General features: G+C 43.6%; 1 protein-coding gene across 2 annotated transcripts in view; it reads right to left on the reverse strand.

Moving 5' to 3' along the window:
- PRKG1 (protein kinase cGMP-dependent 1) overlaps positions 1 to 17,981 on the reverse strand; it is a 530,384-nt gene that overhangs the window by 77,751 nt on the left and 434,652 nt on the right. For both annotated transcript variants that reach the window (XM_063338936.1, XM_063338937.1), the window contains exon 8: positions 6,322 to 6,387. In XM_063338936.1, coding sequence (XP_063195006.1) covers positions 6,322 to 6,387 — 66 coding nt within the window. The remainder of the gene's footprint in view (positions 1 to 6,321; positions 6,388 to 17,981) is intronic.

Below are 17,981 nucleotides of genomic sequence, written 5' to 3' on the forward strand. Positions count from 1 at the left end.
TCAGTTTTGGGGCCAGTTTTGATTAATATCTTTATCAATAATCAGGACGAGGGGATTGAGTGCACCCTCAGTAAGTTTGCAGACAACACCATACTAGGTAGGAGTGTTGATCTGCTTGAGGGTAGGAAGGCCCTACAGAGGGACCTGGACAGGCTGGATCGATGGGCCAAGGCCAACTGTATGAGGCTTAATAAGGCCAAGTGCCGCGTCCTGCATTTCGGTCACAACAACCCCAAGCAACGCCACAGGCTTGGGGAAGAGTGGCTGGAAAACTGCCCAACAGAAAAGGACGTGGAGGTGCTGGTGGACGGCCAGCTTCACATGAGCCAGCAGTGTGCCCAGGTGGCCAAGAAGGCCAACAGCATTCTGGCTTGTATCAGGAATAGTGTGGCCAGCAGGAGTAGGGAAGTGATGGTGCCTCTGTGCTCGGCACTGGTGAGGCCTCACCTCGAGTACTGTGTTCAGTTCTGGGCCCCGCTGTACAAGAGGGACATTGAAGTGCTGGAGCGTTTCCAGAGGAGAGCTACCAGGCTGGTGAGGGGTCTGGAGACCAGGTCATATGAGGAGAGGCTGAGGGAGCTGGGCATGTTTAGTTTGGAGAAGAGGAGGCTGAGGGGAGACCTCATTGCCCTCTACAGCTACCTGAAAGGACGTTGTAGAGAGGTGGCTGTTGGCCTCTTCTCCCAGGTGAACAATGACAGGACCAGAGGAAATGAGCTGAAGTTGCAGCAGGGGAGGTTTAGATTAGAGATTAGGAAGAATTCCTTTACTGAAAGAGTGGTCAGGCACTGGAACAGCCTGCCCCAGGGAGGTGGTTGAGTCGCCATCCCTAGAGGTACTTAAGAAACGTCTAGATGTGGCACTTCAGGGCATGCTCTAGTGGCAGAGATTGTAGGGGTTTTTTGTGTGTGTGTATGGTTGTACTCGATGACCTCCAAGGTCCTTTCCAACCATGAAGATTCTATGATTCCCTACAAAATTATTGCCTATTACCTTTTTCTCCAGCTGCATTTTATGTGTGGTTGCTCCTCCATCATATTCCCGTTATCTCTGCACAGATTTTGCACCTTTACTCCTCACCACTCAACATGCCTTTCTGTTTTTGGGATAAGCCCATGATTCGCTCTGCTCGGGGAGGGAAACAATTTGCCCTCTCTGTATGCTTGCACAAACCCCAGTTTTGCAACAGATTCCTTGCATAATTTCCCATAACGGCTGCAAAATCTCCCGTGTATGGTCATAGCCTGGATTTCTTTGCATGTTCCAGTTCTTGGCTGGAGCCTGGTGTTCCTCCTTGCTTTCTCAGCTCCAGTAATGGCCTGCTGCTTATGTTCATTCCTCAGCACAACAAGCCTATTGCTTTATGCCTTTTTTCCCTCTGCTGGCTCATGCTTCCCCCCTCTTCACGGTCATTAACTTTGAAGAGTCATGGTCCTTATCAAGACATCTGCCATCCACTGATGTCTCAGCTGGTATCTGCACTGCTACAGGTGGTGTCTGCAGTGCTTCAGTTCTATGTGCATCCACTTTTCCATGTTTCAGAATCTATCTAAACTTCAGAATAATTTCCAGTTGCAACCCCAACTCTCATGTTTTCTCCTTCATGAACTATCGCATGTGAGACATTGTCCATACACAGCTTCCAGCTCAAGGACCACATGCCCTAATGTTCAGTAACTTCCATTTCCCAAATAAACATACTTCTCCTGTTGCTATTAACTTACATCCTGTTACATTTTCTTCCTTCTTATTACCTTACCATGCTTCTTATTACCTTAAAAGAACACACCACACCTTCCCTGTTTTCTGCCTCAAGTTTACTGACTCCCACCACTTACTGGCTTCTTACATCTAGGCCGTATCAACAGACTGAACTAAAGCACTTATTTAACACATTAAACACTTTCACCTTTCTTCTGTGCCATGCATGCTAGCATCAGAAAATACAGTGCAGAGCCTGTGTGAAATAGTTCACCTAGTTTAAAAGAACAGTCAAATTAAAAGTTCAGTGCTGAGCCTGCATTGTCTTCGCTGTTGGGTTCAAATTATGACCTTTAAAGGTCATCTGGTCCAACCCCCCTGCAATGAGCAGTGACATCTTCAACTAGACCAGGTTGCTCAGAGCCCTGTTCAACCTGGCCTTGAACACCTCCAGGGATGGGGTATCCACCACCTCTCTGGGCAACCTGTTCCAATGTTTCAACACCATCACCGTAAAAAACTTCTTTCTTATATCTAGTCTGAATTTACCCTCTTTTAGTTTAAAACCATGACCCTTTGTCCTACTGCAACAGGCCCTGCTAAAAAGTCTGTCCCCATCTTTCTTATAAGCCCCCTTTAGGTACTGAAAGGCCGCAACAAGGTCTCCCCAGAGACACCCCTTCTCCAGGCTGAACAACCCCAACTCCCTCAGCCTTTTCTAGTAAGAAAGGTGCTCCAGCCCTCTGATCATTTTTGTGGCCCTCCTCTGGACCTGCTCCAACAGGTCTATGTCCTTATGCTGGGGGCTCCAGAGCCAGACTCAGTACTCCGGGTGGGGTCTCACCAGAGCGGAGTAGAGGGGCAGAATCCCCTCCCTCGACCTGCTGGCCACGCTGGTTTTGATGCAGCCCAGGATATGGTTGGCCGCCTGGGCGGTGAGCGTGCATTGTCGGCTCATATCCAGCTTTTCAAGCACCAGTACCCCCAACGCCACTCTCAATGCCTTCATCCCCCAGCCTGTATTGATAGCAGACGTTGTCCCAACCTTGCACTTGGCCTTGTTGAACCTCATGAGGCTCACACAGGCCCACTTCTCAAGCCTGTCCACGTCTCTCTGGATGGCATCCCTTCCCCCTGGCATGTCAACCACACCACTCAGCCTGGTGTCATCTGCAAACTTGCTGAGGGTGCACTCGATTCCACTGTCTATGTCATTGATGAAGATATTAAACAGTACTGGTCCCAGTACGGACCCCTGAGATCTGGACACCACTTGTCACTGATCTCCACCCAAACATTGAGAACACTGAGCCGTTGACCCCTACTCCCTGGATGAGATCATCCAGCCGATTCCTTACCCACCAAACAGTCCATCCATCAAATCCGTATCTCTCCAATTTAGTGAAAAAGATGCTCAACTTGCAGGTTGCTCAAGAGCAATATTTATTCATTCACATTGGAGTGAAATGCAGCATAATCTGACATTAAGCCTTAGCAAAGTCAGCTCAGTTTTCTCCTACAGCTTGGTTGGAGCCGGATGATCAGCTTCATCTCACCTCCTGCGTGGTAGAGACTCCTGATGAAGCCAGAGAGCGTTAAGGACCAAATCCCACTGAAATTAATTATTTATTCTGGTAAAGGAAAAGACTTAAAAAGATAATTGCAAGATAGAATGAATGTCAATGTTGTCCTTCACACCAAGTATTTTCAGGACAAGGAAAAGTGTCAACAAAATGGCTTAAAGTCCGTGAGACACATCAAATGCTTGCTGCACCGCAGATCGTTAGCTTTGTAAGATCACGACTCTGCTGATTTTTACATCAGAAAAGGATGCTGAAAATCCATTGTTGCAAAAGCATGCCTACACAGATTAGCAAGAAATAGCTGTGCTACTATTTGGGCGTCTTTGGGGCGTTTTTGTGACTGTAATGGCCTTCTTGTTTCACAAGGAAATTAAAAAGCAAGGCAGCACTGACATCGTGCGAGTTTGGTAATTAAAGACCCATCACGTTTGGCTTTCCTTGTGGTGTTCTCAATGCCCACTGCTTCACCCCTGTCGCATTTTAATACATATCTTTTAATTTCAGAAATTATTTTAGGGAAATCACTTAAACTTCTCATGCTTAAGCAACGTCCCATCTCCAACCCAACCCTCTTAGAGCTTGCTTGGTGGCCTGGATCATCCCTAGAAAGAAAGTTTCCTGTATTATTACCCTCAAAATCCTCCAGCAACTAAAACAGCCCTGCAATTGCTCATAACATTGCCCAATCCAGAGACCAGTTCTCCATCTCTCTTAGGAATAACTTGCTGTCATACCACGGTGCGACTCTACAGCTCAGGGTGGGAGTATGGCAGCTGCATTAGCAGCGCGGCGCTCAGGTGTTGTGTGTAACACTTTTTGGATGTCTTGGGAAAACTTTCACAAGGAAACTGGAAGAGTTACCCTGATGGCAAGATGATGCCAATGGGTCAAATTAACCCCCACTGCCAGTAAGACTGAAATTCTCCAGTTTCTCAGAGAAAAGCATTGCCCAGTAAGAAAACAGTATTTTCCCACAACTCGTTCTTGGAAATTGCAACATAAATTTTGCTGAAACAATTCAGATCAAGACACAGACAGGGCATGAAAATTGCTGCTCCAATAGTTACATTTGAGTAAGCAAAGAGCTTGTCTTGTAATAGAAAATATTAGGCAACCTTAATGACACGCATCGCTCCACCTTTGTCACAGAACGGCTTCTGACTGCAGGTAAAACTGACTTCCCGTTTCCATTGCTACCTCGCGTATAACTCAATGTGAACATTTACCATGACCACCATAACAAACCGAATGTGGTAATATTCTGTGTGTCTGGATGTAAAGAAACGCTATTTTTCCTCATTAGCAGAACGGTGCCTGTGCAATTTCCCAAATTTACAGAAGTCTTAGCAGATTTTCTCCATATTAAAATTACCTTCTGCTGTTATTCACATGCCTATAAAATAATAACCTAACAGAAGAGGTATAACAAGAAAGTCAGAACTGGTCATGACACAGGACAGTCTTCCTTCAACGATAAATAGTGTTATAAATAGCATTACTTCTCTTGCACTATGAATAGGATTCTTGTAAATAGTGTTACTCTGCTACTAATTGCAGAGCATTACTAGAATCTCTGGTATAGATTAACTACAGCTTCATCAGTTTAAATTTAACTTGTGCTTCCTTACTATTTCAAGGGCATTACACACTGAGAAGCAAGCACAAGAGACAAGCAAAGAAACAGTCCGTAAAATGATCAGGACAGACTGGCTCTGCAATTACTAGTTATTTGTGTTCTCTAATGCTTACAGTGCAAAACAAAAATATCCCTTACAGAAGTGTTCAGAAAAATTCCGTGAATAATTTTGAATTGCTTTGTATTTCTCTGAATTAATGCTTGCTAAATGACCTAATTGTGACAATTCTTCTCCTCTTTGTCCCACAGAATGGTAAGGGATAGCGTGTCTTTTATCCTCCAGGCTACCTTGTTTGTGTATAAGAAAGCCGCTCAGCTAACAGTCCTGAGGTTCACCATCTGTTTTCAGCGGATAGACCATAATTTTTTTTAATTTATCATAAACAAACTAACATATCAAAAGACCTAGGATTTTTGAAGTACTATTCCCCAGTTCAGCCATTACAGAACACTCGATTTCTAGAAATGAAGGACTGTAAGACAACTGAATACAAAACGCTTGTGTCAAAGCAGGATCGAGTGTACGTAGATCATCCCTACAAGATCCTCGAGCATCTCTCATATATCTCAGCAGAATACAAAGGCTTCAGAGGTCACTCCTAACCCAGCATCTGACCTCTTGCGTTGGGGGAGGCAGTGAAAAGTTGATCCCCATTCATCCGCCCCGCTTCTCTCGTGGTTTCACAGAGCTAGGCTTGGAAGGATTCCCATGGAAGATTTGTCTGTACTTTTTGATGGTCTCCACCAGTCCTTCACTGCCCTTGCAACTGGAAAAGCACCCCAAGAGTCACACTGAATTTTCAAGTAATGCTCATTTTTTTAATGCCATTCCCAACAATTGTAGAGAGCAGTTGAATTTGCAGCACTGTTTTCTAGAGCCCAGACATTTCTCTTCTAGACTAAAACCCCTAATTCCTTCAGGATCCCTACATAAGACACTATTTTACTCTTACGATCGCCTCTATCTCCTTTGAGCTGCAGAGCTCCAAGCAGGGCTACATCCTTTGGACGAGGGCTCTCCACCCCCGCACGGACTAGAATAACAACATCTTGCTCTAACATTTTCCAGAAGCTTGATGCTTTTCATGACATTTTGCCGACACGAACTCAATCTGTGTTCCACCATAATGCCTGAATCCGTTTCCGCAGCAATGCCACCTCCCCATTTATTTCCATTTTGTCTTTCTGCGCTTCCATAATTGCCTGCATTTGTCACTACTGAGTTTTGTCTTATTGACTTAGGGGGACCTTCCCTCTACTTCATCAAGGACACACTGTGACCATTTTACTCAAAATTAAATGACCGCTCTGGAGAACATGATCAAAGGCTCTAGTTAAAAACTGTAAAAGGTGCGAACCAGAGACAGACCCCATCCCGAAACCAGAAAACAATGTACTTACTCTCTGTCTATGACCAGACACGTTACTGCTTCAGCCGCGATGACGTTGGCTGTTCTGACATCCTCCCTGAAAGAAAAAATACATTTTTTAAGTAAGCTGTATTATTTTCATGACAATCTTTTTATTTCTAACTATACTGCGTTCTTAAAGCACTTCAAGAATAAATTTCTGGGTTTCATAGCTTTTTCCCTGTATTGATTGGATGTTCATCATCCGTACAGGCTTCAAGCACGCAAAAGCTAAAACCCCCATGTGAGCGGAGAAAAAGAAAGAGGTTCCCCTTGTAAATATGACACCCAGGCACGCATCAGCCCAGGCTTTTCATCTGGTTTAGGCAAAGCCTTTGTTTCTTACTGTGCACATCTGAATAGAAACAGCTTTATAAAAATACTAGCCATTTACATAGATTTATTTATGAACATTTAGACTTCTGCTTATGTCCTTCTCCCCCAAAACCTACATAACAGCTCAGTGTTGGAACATGACGCATCTAGTTAAGTGGGACGTCAGCTCCGCGACTCAGAGCAGGTTCATCGTACATGGTAGGCTTTAGGACTCGCTGTGCATTCATTGTCTGGGCACGGGGGAGGCTGAGACTGCACCTATAAAAGGGGGTCTCAATAGGATGGAGCTTTGGAAAGGTCTCGGCATTAAAACACGGATGGTACTGGTATTTTTTCCCAGCTTTTCAGAAATTAAAAATATTGCACCTAGCATTTTTTCTGTATCTTCCTGACCAGATGTTTTGTGTTCTCCCTTTCCCTGACCCATTGAGAATTTGGCCGTGGCCAGCCCAAGCTAGAAAATATGAAGTTAATTTATTTTAAACAGACCGATTTGGTGTTTTGTCAGGGTTCAAGAGATGCCGTTGCATTTTCCGTGTTGGCCAAACAAACATACAGGATGCAGAGGCGCTGTTTTATTCAAATTCACTCCAAACCTTTCCAGGTATGAAAGGTAAGTGGATTACAGGCAAAAGAGACCCACCTCTTTTAAACACACCTAATTCATTTAGACTGGAAAACCACACCACTGAAGCAGAAAATGAGATTTAAAAATGCTGTTAGAAATAGCAGCTCCCCTGCTTAAAGACTGGAGGTATTAAAGCGGTAATATATTAAAAAAGGGTGGTGCACGTGCCCTTATACAGAAATGTACACTCTCCCTTTAAGGTAACCATTAATTAACTTTAATTTCTTCTGAACTATCTTTAATAGCTTTAAAACAGAGCAAGCAGAAATACAAATGAAAGAAACGTCCATATTCAAGCTTGCATGTGAACGCTGTCTTTGAGTCTATTTTCAATGAAATTAAGTGTATATTAGTGCTAATTTACCCATACCGATAAACAAAATTATGGTAATTTAAAGCAAGTAGAAAGAAGTAGCTGAATAGCAGTAGACATTTACCCCCATTAACTTCTAAAAATCTGGTAAATATAGAGAGGATAAGAATCATAGAACCACAGATAAGGAATGATCATATTTAATAGCCCATTAGGTTGCTGTAGCCAACTTTTGCTGGTATATTAATACATTAAAATGAGTATGCAAACTTTTTTGTTGTTCATTAAGTCCAGTTAAAACTTATCTCTCCCATTATCTCAGATGCCTTTCTGCCATGAAAAGACATTTTATACCTTTATAGTTATAGATCACAGATACGATTATAGTTACTGTATTCTATGATTAGAAACAAGTAAAATACAGCTGTTGGTGGCTTCAGTTCAAACATTTTAAATAAACCTTAACATTAGAGGTTAAAACGCACAAGTAGCTGTTACGCTTTCCGCTATCGTGGAATGCATCCTTTTAATCAGCATGAAATGAATGTAGAAGGAAGGCGCTCTCCCAAAAGGCGCCCCACTTGGCACAAACACCCGAACCAGAGGGACGGCAGGGTTTTTGTTAACGCAGAAAGTCACGCGATTCCGAGGTTTCCTTATGTTTTGCACCAGTAGAAATAACTGGTAAGTCAGGGAAAAAAACAAGTTTTTTTTTAAATGAATGATAAAGTGGCTCACATACGAAGCGCTAAGTCAAGAAATCACTCTCTTTGGATATCTCCAAAGCCCTCCTGCGCATCCTTCCCTACAAACCCCCCTCTGCCACCCCTGCACGACCCTCGTCCCGCAAACATTGACGGGGGAAAAGCAGCTTTCTGTTCCACAGTCTAAATCGATTGCAAGTGGGTTTATAAACCTCGCGTGCTCTCGTGTTAGGGGGTGTTTACCAATCAGGCTGCAAGCAGGATTAAAAATCTCGTCAAATTTCTAAAAACAGAAGGAAAAGAAAAAAAAAAACAACTTATTTTCAGTTCTATACAAACGTTAAACCTTTATGTGCATCATCTGTGAAACATAAGACATGCTCAGACCTCCGAACGCTGCCAACACCTCACGTAGGCTTAAAAATGACAAACACACCTAGGGCCACACCACCGATCTACGAATTAACCTCAGTCACCTTCCAGCACAACAAATTGTCAGCCCATGTTTTAAAAGGCAGTATTTCGACAGGCGGCCCCCAGCTACAGCATCTGGCACGAAACGCAACAAGTAATTAGGAGAAGTGCAGAGTATTAAATTCAAAAGTAATTATTGGAAGGGCACAGCATTATATGCAATAAGTAACGACGAGAAGCGCATGGCATTAAATGCAACAAATTATTATTAGAAGCGCAGAGTATTAAATCCAGAACTAATTATTTGAAGTGCACGGCATTAGATGCAACAAGGAATTACTAGAAGTGCATGGCATTAAATACAACAAGTGACTACCAGAAGTGCATGGCATTAAATGCAAAAGTAATTGCTGAAAAGGCACAGCACAAGTAAATTATTTTAAGTGCAGGGCATCAAATGCAACAAGTGATTATTAGAAGTGCACACCATCAAATGCCACAAATAATTACGTGCAAGCCTTGCTTGCGAGCACTGACTCGGACGCTTTCTGGACTTGGGCGCAGGATTCCTCATCGCTGCTCCCCGAGAAACAGCACTCTTCGTCGGAGGAATCGCCTTCACTCTCCGAATACTCCATGGCCACTGTTTGCCTCCACCATTTCCCCCTGGGGAAAACGCCTGCTTCCTTCCAGCCCGTCACTGTATTTTGTCCTGCGGGTGAGCTCTGCTATTTTACAGCTCCTCCAGCTTCAAACTTCAGGACCTGGCGAAAGGTCACAGCTGCTGTGGGGGGTTTCGAGGGTGCATCATCGGGAAATACAAGCAGGGGGTATTTTGGAGCCACGGAGAGGCAGCGGAGATGGCAACGTTACCCACATTCCTCAAGCTCTTCCAGAGTGTGTTATCACATCACTACAAACATGAGTCTGTTATTCAAGAGGTGAAATGCATATATATTTTTTTCTCGTTATAAGCTGTTGCCCACTTCACCACCTATAACTTGGGAAGCTTCAACAGTTTTGCTTCTGCCAACAATTTAATTTAAGAACGATGACTCTTTTTTTTTAACCGTTTCCAGAAACTGTTCTTATAAAAGTGTATTGATCCCACTATTTACAAAGCTGTGTTGGAAAAGGCAAATATGAAAAACATCGGCAGTTTTAACCAGAGATAAGGTTAGCCTCTGTTCCCTGATTTTACCCTAGGGTGTAAAAATTTTACTTAAATTTTAAAATCTTTGAGATGATTCCCATCTTTTTGCTTTTTTACCTTCCTACAATGCCCTAACACATTGGAGTCCTGCTCCAACACCGGCTCCCACCGCCCCTAACACATCTAACCCCTTAACAATTCTGATACAATTCTTCAAATAAACGGAAACTACATTTTGATGATTTAATTTAACAACATACCATTAGATTTGCTTAAAACTTGCTCTTATGCCACCAGCAAAAATTGCTCTGTGTTCTTCCCGAAAGATGGACACAACGGGTGCAACCTTGGCATGAGGTCTGCCCAGCTTTTGGGATTGTTTCCCCCCCAGACGTAGCCCTCCAGCACAAAAAAAACCATTTACTATAGGGTGCGAGTACCCTGCTGCAGGAAGTATCATGTTTCCAGCCGAGCCTCTTCTGCTCGTCTCCTGACTGGCATTTTGTCAGTCAAAATTGATTTCAAGCTACAATATCGTAGAGACGTTTTAAGTCTCCACGTAGGCAAAACCCTCTCTTTAAAGGATAGAGCTAAGGCTGTTTTTTCAGAAGATCGCCAAATCTGTGTACCGCTCCTCCGAACGCCCAATAAAGTTAATTTTTATCTCCCATGTGAAAATCACAGTGTAATCAGAAAATCCCAAACGAAATAATAAGGGGAGACAGAGATGCTGGGTTCTGAGCTATCCAGGTTAGTAACTGATCTTTCCCTTTTTTTTTTTTTTCCTTCACTTATTTCTGACATGCCTTGTCCTAAATAGTTTAAATCAACCTTATTAAAAATACTGTAACAAGGTCAAGCATACAGTGCCGGAAAGTGGTTAAAATGCATTAAAGAACTTGAATATCAGCAAATTATGAACCTCTGGACAGTCTTCCTGCAGCAAATTTTTGAAACCCACCGGGGAAGACCTAATTTTTTCTTTCCGTCTTTCCTTTGAAAACTCTCATTAACACCATTCTCAAGTTTAAATGACCTAAACACTCATTTGCAGAAGCGCCATGGGACTTGAGCTTTCTACCATAGACCTCTCCCAGGCAGCAGCAGCTTCTGCAGAGGAACCACCAAGAACCAGACACTGACCAATCTACCTTGGTCAAGGTTCTTCCGTTACTCGGTCAAAATAAAATGGGTTGTCATCATCATTTTTAGAGACAGAAATAAAAAAACCCCCAACAATCCTAAATATACATTTTGGGATACTGCTTGTAGCCAAAAGCTCTTTGGCTATTGTCTACAAGCTCATTTAAATAGGATAGCCATCACTCTTCCCATGTAACACCCATGTAGCACATTCTGATCAAGACGGGTGTCACCTGTAGGAAGGTTGATCTCAAACATTAGGGCTATCCTTGCAAATGATGCAATCACCTAACACACACGGAAGCAAAAATGTGGGTTGATTTTATGGTACCCTCAATCAGTACAGTTTGTGCCGCTCTGCACCCTCTCTCCTACTTTTTCTCGGTAGCCATCACTGAAGTCAAGTCAACACAGACCTACAGAAATGGTGGTGTGGTCCACCACGGCTGATGGTGTAAGCCACATTCTGGATCAGTTACCTGGATCTATTGACTGATTTCATAGAATCATAGAATCTTCATGGTTGGAAAGGACCTTGGAGGTCATCGAGTCCAACTATACGTACACAAAAAAAACCCTCCAAACCCCTACAATCTCTGTCACTAGAGCATGCCCTGAAGTGCCACATCTAGACGTTTCTTAAATACCTCTAGTGATGGTGACTCAACCACCTCCCTGGGCAGGCTGTTCCAGTGCCTGACCACTCTTTCAGTAAAGGAATTCTTCCTAATCTCTAATCTAAACCTCCCCTGCCACAACTTCAGGCCATGTCCTCTGGTCCCGTCATTATTCAATTGGGAGAAGAGGCCAACAGCCACCTCTCTACAACGTCCTTTCAGGTAGCGGTAGAGGGCAATGAGGTCTCCCCTCAGCCTCCTCTTCTTCCCATCTTCCTCAGGCTCTCCTTTCCATAGGGGAGAAACTGATGCTTGGCTTCCCAACCCCTCAGCTTTCTGCAAACATGACATCCCTTTGCCATTGGTTACTGGAATCAATAAATACAACATGGCCTACTACATTTCTAAAAAATTTTAACGTGAACCTAATAAAACGTGCAACTTGAAAAAGTTTCACTTGAAGAGAGTTACGCCGTTTAATAAAACCTATGCAAATCCCCAGAGGCATTAAAATCACACCGTCTACAAAGGGAATGAAATATGTCAGGAAAAGAGATTTTGCTTCAAGGTACCCCAATTTGAAGGTGTGTACCAAAACGCAGACGCCTGCACTCCTGTGCAATTTAGGCTATATGGCTACCGGGAAAAGGAAACATCTCTTATAGAACAACATTTCAGTTCGTTCGGATGAAACGGTTTCAAAATACTATTTTACAGGGTTTTTATTCAGTCTAAGCAAACTGTGCAACTCTCCAAATGGGTTAGAAAATGTACCAACGCCTTCTGATAATTTGTTTTATGCCTTGTGAGAATATCATTAGCACTTACTTACTGTTTCTAAAATATATTTATACTCCCAGTGGCTCCAGCTGAAATGTTTAAGCCCTGGCAAGGATTATACAATAAGATTTACAAAAAAGAGCCCTTCCTGATAACTCACTTTAATATTTATGAAGTTAAGGTCTCGGAGATGGTAAACAAGTCTTCCAAGACTCTGTTGGCCAAAAAAAAAAAATCTGCTCTGTCCTTACTACACTGATACTATTAAAAGCAAATGAAAATCCCAACCGTTGCTAAGATTATACCAAGTTTTAACTCAAAAGTGTCCCAACAAGTCACAATGTGCTGGGATCATTTCGGGATGCTGCGTGAAGCCTGACAATTATTTTCTGCTTTGTATTCATGATGGATGTTATTTCACGTAAAGGGAAAAGCCTGAAGGGTTTCTCCTTCTTTCTAGCTTCACAAATGATGGAAAATCAAGTCCAGTTTACATAAAATATGATTTATTTTGGTATTAATACAAAAGTCCTCATTCAAAAAATCTATATGTATAATTTATATATATATATAAAAATATATATGTGTGTATATATATAATTTTTGCAATCATTGTATGGACTGTGACTACTCCCTTGTCTGCCTTGCCACTGCCTACAGCCCAGCCTTGAACAAGCCATTTCACTCCCCGATTCCTATATTCCACTATATTCCTATATAGGAATATATTAAGATATATCTCAATATTTCCTGTATTTCACTATATTGCTAAATGTCACTGTCTGATTCCTACATTACGATGAGAAAAATGCTTCAATCTACTATGTGATCTCCTGGCTCTACAGACAGAAGAAACCATGCAAGAGATGGCTGCTGTTATTTTTATTCGACCGTAGATCTGACACAGTGATGCTGCTGAATTAACAAGTGTTCCATTACCAGACTGCCTATGCTGGTATCAGTTGATGTAATGTAGATCTATACTGCCAGAAAATAGTATTAATAAAGCAGAAGCGTTACGGCAGGCGCTATTATATAGAATATGATAATGTTGAACCCCGTCCCACCCCTTGGAAGCAAATGGCGAGATGCAGAGGGCAAAAAGTACTGGCAGCACAGAGACCTCCTGCTGAATTTTTAAAAGTTGGTGTGAGATCAGCCCCTGCTAGCCACCTTCACATTTATATACACGATTAGAAGCTGCCAGTGACCCAGGAAACCTAGAGGGGGGTTGTGTCAGCTGAAAACTATTCTGCGAAGAGAAGGGTACGCGCCCCTCGTGATGGGAAAGCAGAGAAAAAAGGTCTTGCTACCACTTGATTACCATGAAGCTGGCATAAATCTGACGGTGTCTCCTCTTTTGACGGTCAGCACGAGGATTTTCCCCTTGCTGCGAGGCATAATCAGGCTCTTCTGCTACCTCCTGGCTGCAAGGTAATCATGGCTGCAACAATACGTGTTATGAAGCACAGATGTCATGGCATTAATAAAGAGATAACTCTTCATTAACTTTATTATATACTTTCGGTATATTCTCACCATGTTTAATCCATAAAGGATAACTGCAAACGACTCAGGAAATAATCTATGACCTCTGCCACAACTAATTTAACCCACAAGCACTTTCCCTGAGTAGCAAGTTACTGATCTGCCATTATTTACGAAAACAGCCATATTAAAATCAAACCAAAGAGTGATCCAAGTGTTGAAGAAACACGATTCATCTCTGACTTGTGAACAATATCGACACTGCACTGACGCAACGTTATTTTAAACCACACGCAAGAGGTTCACACGGTCTCAGTTAAGTCTTAGGAGCAGCTAAGCTATACGATAATATTTTTAAACATGATTTTATAGGTGAGTAAACCAATGCACGAGGAGCTCGAGCGAGGTGCTTTAGATTATACGGGCAGCAATTAGCCGCAGTGCTACCAGAACTGGCAGCGGGCTTCTCTTCAAGAATTAATGAGACCGCATCCATTTGGCCTAACGTCTTTACTGTGCCGGCGTGCACGTAAAACCTCACACACACCATGGCTGCGGAGGCAAGGATCAGGTTATCCCTTAACTGTGCCACTCGGATACCGGGCCAGCCTTGCTAGCTGTAAGCTATAGCTCCACTATATTTATATCCCAAACATTTATGTCCCAAACCCCACAGGAACACAGGAGAGTCTTCAGTCAGATTAGTGGAAACAACTGCATCCAAAGCAGCTTCTTACAGGCTGAGGTCCTTACATAGTTGGGGTTTTTTTCCCCTCCCTTCAAGTATTTCTATGACTTATGTTCTTTTTCTTGCTTGGCTTCTTTGTGCATGAGAGCACTGGGACAAATACCCTTTGTCATGCTGAAGTGATGAGCAATGTATTTGCCTATTGAAACCACGTCTCATCGCGAGGACGTCTGCCGTATCTGCAAACGATAAGAGGCTCTTTCAGTTGAGAACATTTTGAATGCATGACTTTTCTTTTTTTTTTTAAGAACTGTATTTTAAACAATGCTCTTGTTAAATTCCTAAGCACTGCGAAGAAGGGAAGGGGAGCTGTAATGAGATTATGGCTTCTCTTGTATGGATGCCAGCAGTAGGATCTAGGCCACAAGCCGCGGGAGATATTTTGTCACTACCACTTGTCCTTGGCTGACACTACCAGATTCCACCACCAAATTCCCACTCCCCTACACTTCAGGTTGATGGAGTCCCACATGAGGCATGTGGTTTGCACCATACCCTTATCTACCTCTTCCCATGGCCAATGCTTGGCCCGTGCGAGTGGATCCGAGTTGCCCCCATCCTGGTGACTGTCCCCATCTTACCTTCCTCCTCACGTTACAGACTCCTCCAGGTCCACCCATCTCTCCTTCACTCTGCAGGCTAAATTCACTGCATCCCTCCTTTACCCCACAGATCCTTTGACTTTCTTCCAGACTACCCTACTGTTGTCATTGATGAGAAGGAATTAAGTTTATATTAATAAAATAAAGAGCTTGTCATTGCCCTGAGTGCTTCTACAGGCTTTAATTGCCCTGAGCAGCCTCACCGGGACCTTCACCCCCATCTTCTGCCCATGGTCCAGAAGCTCAGCCTGGGAGCCTCACTTGTAGGTACGGACTTCTCTCTTGTCTTCTCTCTGGCCCTATTTCTTGGATGGACCTTGGATCCACAATGTAGATAGCTTGTGTCCCATCTCTTGGATTCACCACGCCTGATGCTGTAAGCCTTGTCTCCAGCCCTGTCTCTGCCCATCTCCTGCTGCTCCTGGCAGGACTCCCTGGGTGGACGTGAGACCTAGGCCATCCTGTCCTTGCGTCTGGGAGTGCAGAAGAACCCTGTTACCAGCACCCAGCTCAGGACCCAGTTTCACTCAGAATGGGTTTCACTTGACTAATTACAGCGAACCCTTTCTTGTATTTGCTGCATGAAGGGTCGTGCCAATAATGGGAACAAAAGCACCATGAACAAGTGCAGTAGGTGCCCAAACCCTTCATTTTGGGCTAGAACAACAAACAGTTGGACACCTACAGTTAACAATGTGAAGGATCACACCGGCACCTGCTGATTTGAGTGCAGCAAGAGAGCTGGAGAAGCTCGCTGCTGCTCTTTCTTCTGCAGCTTTCTCACATCTCATTAAGTGAGGTTTCACAGATAGCTTCCAAACAAGCTAGTGGGCCTCCTGCGAGAAATCAGCATCCTCCACAAACTTCTCAAAGCCTCCCACTGATGCAATTAGCTCTTCTGAGGCTCTGCAAGCCTGTGCTTCCCATCCAGCTTGTGCTTTCATTTGAGCACTGCTCTAAAGCATACCACGGAGACACTTGACCCAACTCTCAGCTAGCTGGAGTGGGTACCAGCGGCACTCAGAAGAGCTACGGAGACTAAATCAGCCCATGCTGGGCTCCACACCACCATGCTCTATTCTTCTGACAGTCAGGTTAATTCCCACAAAGCCAGCTAGAGCATTCCTCTGCAACATTCCGATCTGCAGCACTGACGTGCTGATGGGGCCCTATTTCAGTCTGAGCGCTCAATTTCTTACTCCGTGCATTATTTTATGGTGGAAAGAGTGCAGAAGGGAAAATCATGGGCAAAGTTTATCATCAATAAACCCGCTCATTTTCTTCAGTCGTTTTCTCCTTTCTGTGCACGGAGCGATGGAGCAGATTTTATACTTTGGCTCTGTGATCACCTTAAACTTATCTAAGATATATCAAACCTTCTGCAGGCTTAGTGTTCTGGTACATCAGTGCAACTCACTGCCCAGGCAGTAACCACTAGTGCTAGGGAAAGGGACCTGGTGGGAACACGTGGCCAAGAGGGGAGGGGGAAGTTCAGGACCAGTCTCTGGCACAAACACAGCCATACGCTCGCTTAAGATGACTCTCCAACCACATCCTATGCGATCTGCGCTTGCCCAGAGGATACGCGTGGCCAGTCCTTCCTCCCCATCTTGTCTGTCGAAGGTGTGAAGTGGGACTAGAAATTCCCCCGTCCTTCAGATGCTCGGTTTGCACTCCCTTGTGATTTCATCATTTAAGCAACCACCGACTAATTACAAAACCTGCCAGGCTATGGGGAGGCCACATTTCTAATACAAACCAGCACAATATAACTGCTTAAAAATGCATCAAACTGAAGTGAAAAAGCAAAAGCTGTGAAGGACACCGTCACAAGAAACCTATTTTTTACTGATTAGAAAGTATTCATAGACCTTAATGAACAATCTCACTAGTTAAAAAAGGATACAGCACATTTAAAAACTATTGCTAAACTGCACCCCCCCCCGGTTACGCTCCATCACCACTAACATATTTACTAAAAATACGCCAAACCCAGTTGCGTAATGTCTGGAGAGCAGCATAACACAGCCTTAGAAAATAAAGTGAAAAATCTTAAAAAATCAATTTGCCGCAGCCTGAGGAGAAGCTAAAAATTTCAGAGGAGCATTGAAAAAGCCAAAAGAGATTTCACGCTCCACCTACACGGAGCCTAGATGAGCAAGAGAAAGTCCTTTCAAGGCGGCATTTACAGGCGTCATTCGGTAACCACAACACAAAATAAATCAAAACTTAAAACAAACATAACCCCAAAGTTGCTGATATTCCAGGCAGTCCTATTCAACTTGTAACAGTAGCTTCTCTGCAGATTTAAAAATCACTCCCGAACTGAGTTTGTGGGAAAACGTGCCATCGCCCTGGCCTGCAATGCGGAGTAGTCCATCGCTCTTCCACTGGCAAAGCAGCTGTGCAGCACGCACCTTCATTTGCATGGCATTTTACACTTACGTAGTTAATGCTAATCACTGCGGAGGTGGATGTGCTTATTTTCCTAAATCTATTCCAGTAGGAAAGGACTGGACATGTCTGACAGCTGAATTGCACTGGAAATACGTATGGTGCTTTGTGGCTGGTTACCGACTCTCCACTTGTCCTAGGTGAATTCACGCTCGCATCCGAGAAAAGCAGAGGACACGACACCTAAGCACTCAACAACGCAGAGAAAGAATGATGTTTTGGCTTTCTTACATCTTATATTAACTCAGGTGTGGCTGCCTTTGCCTTGAGGA

This window comes from Chroicocephalus ridibundus, chromosome 6 (assembly GCF_963924245.1).
Source record: "Chroicocephalus ridibundus chromosome 6, bChrRid1.1, whole genome shotgun sequence".
Classification (NCBI taxonomy): domain Eukaryota; kingdom Metazoa; phylum Chordata; class Aves; order Charadriiformes; family Laridae; genus Chroicocephalus; species Chroicocephalus ridibundus.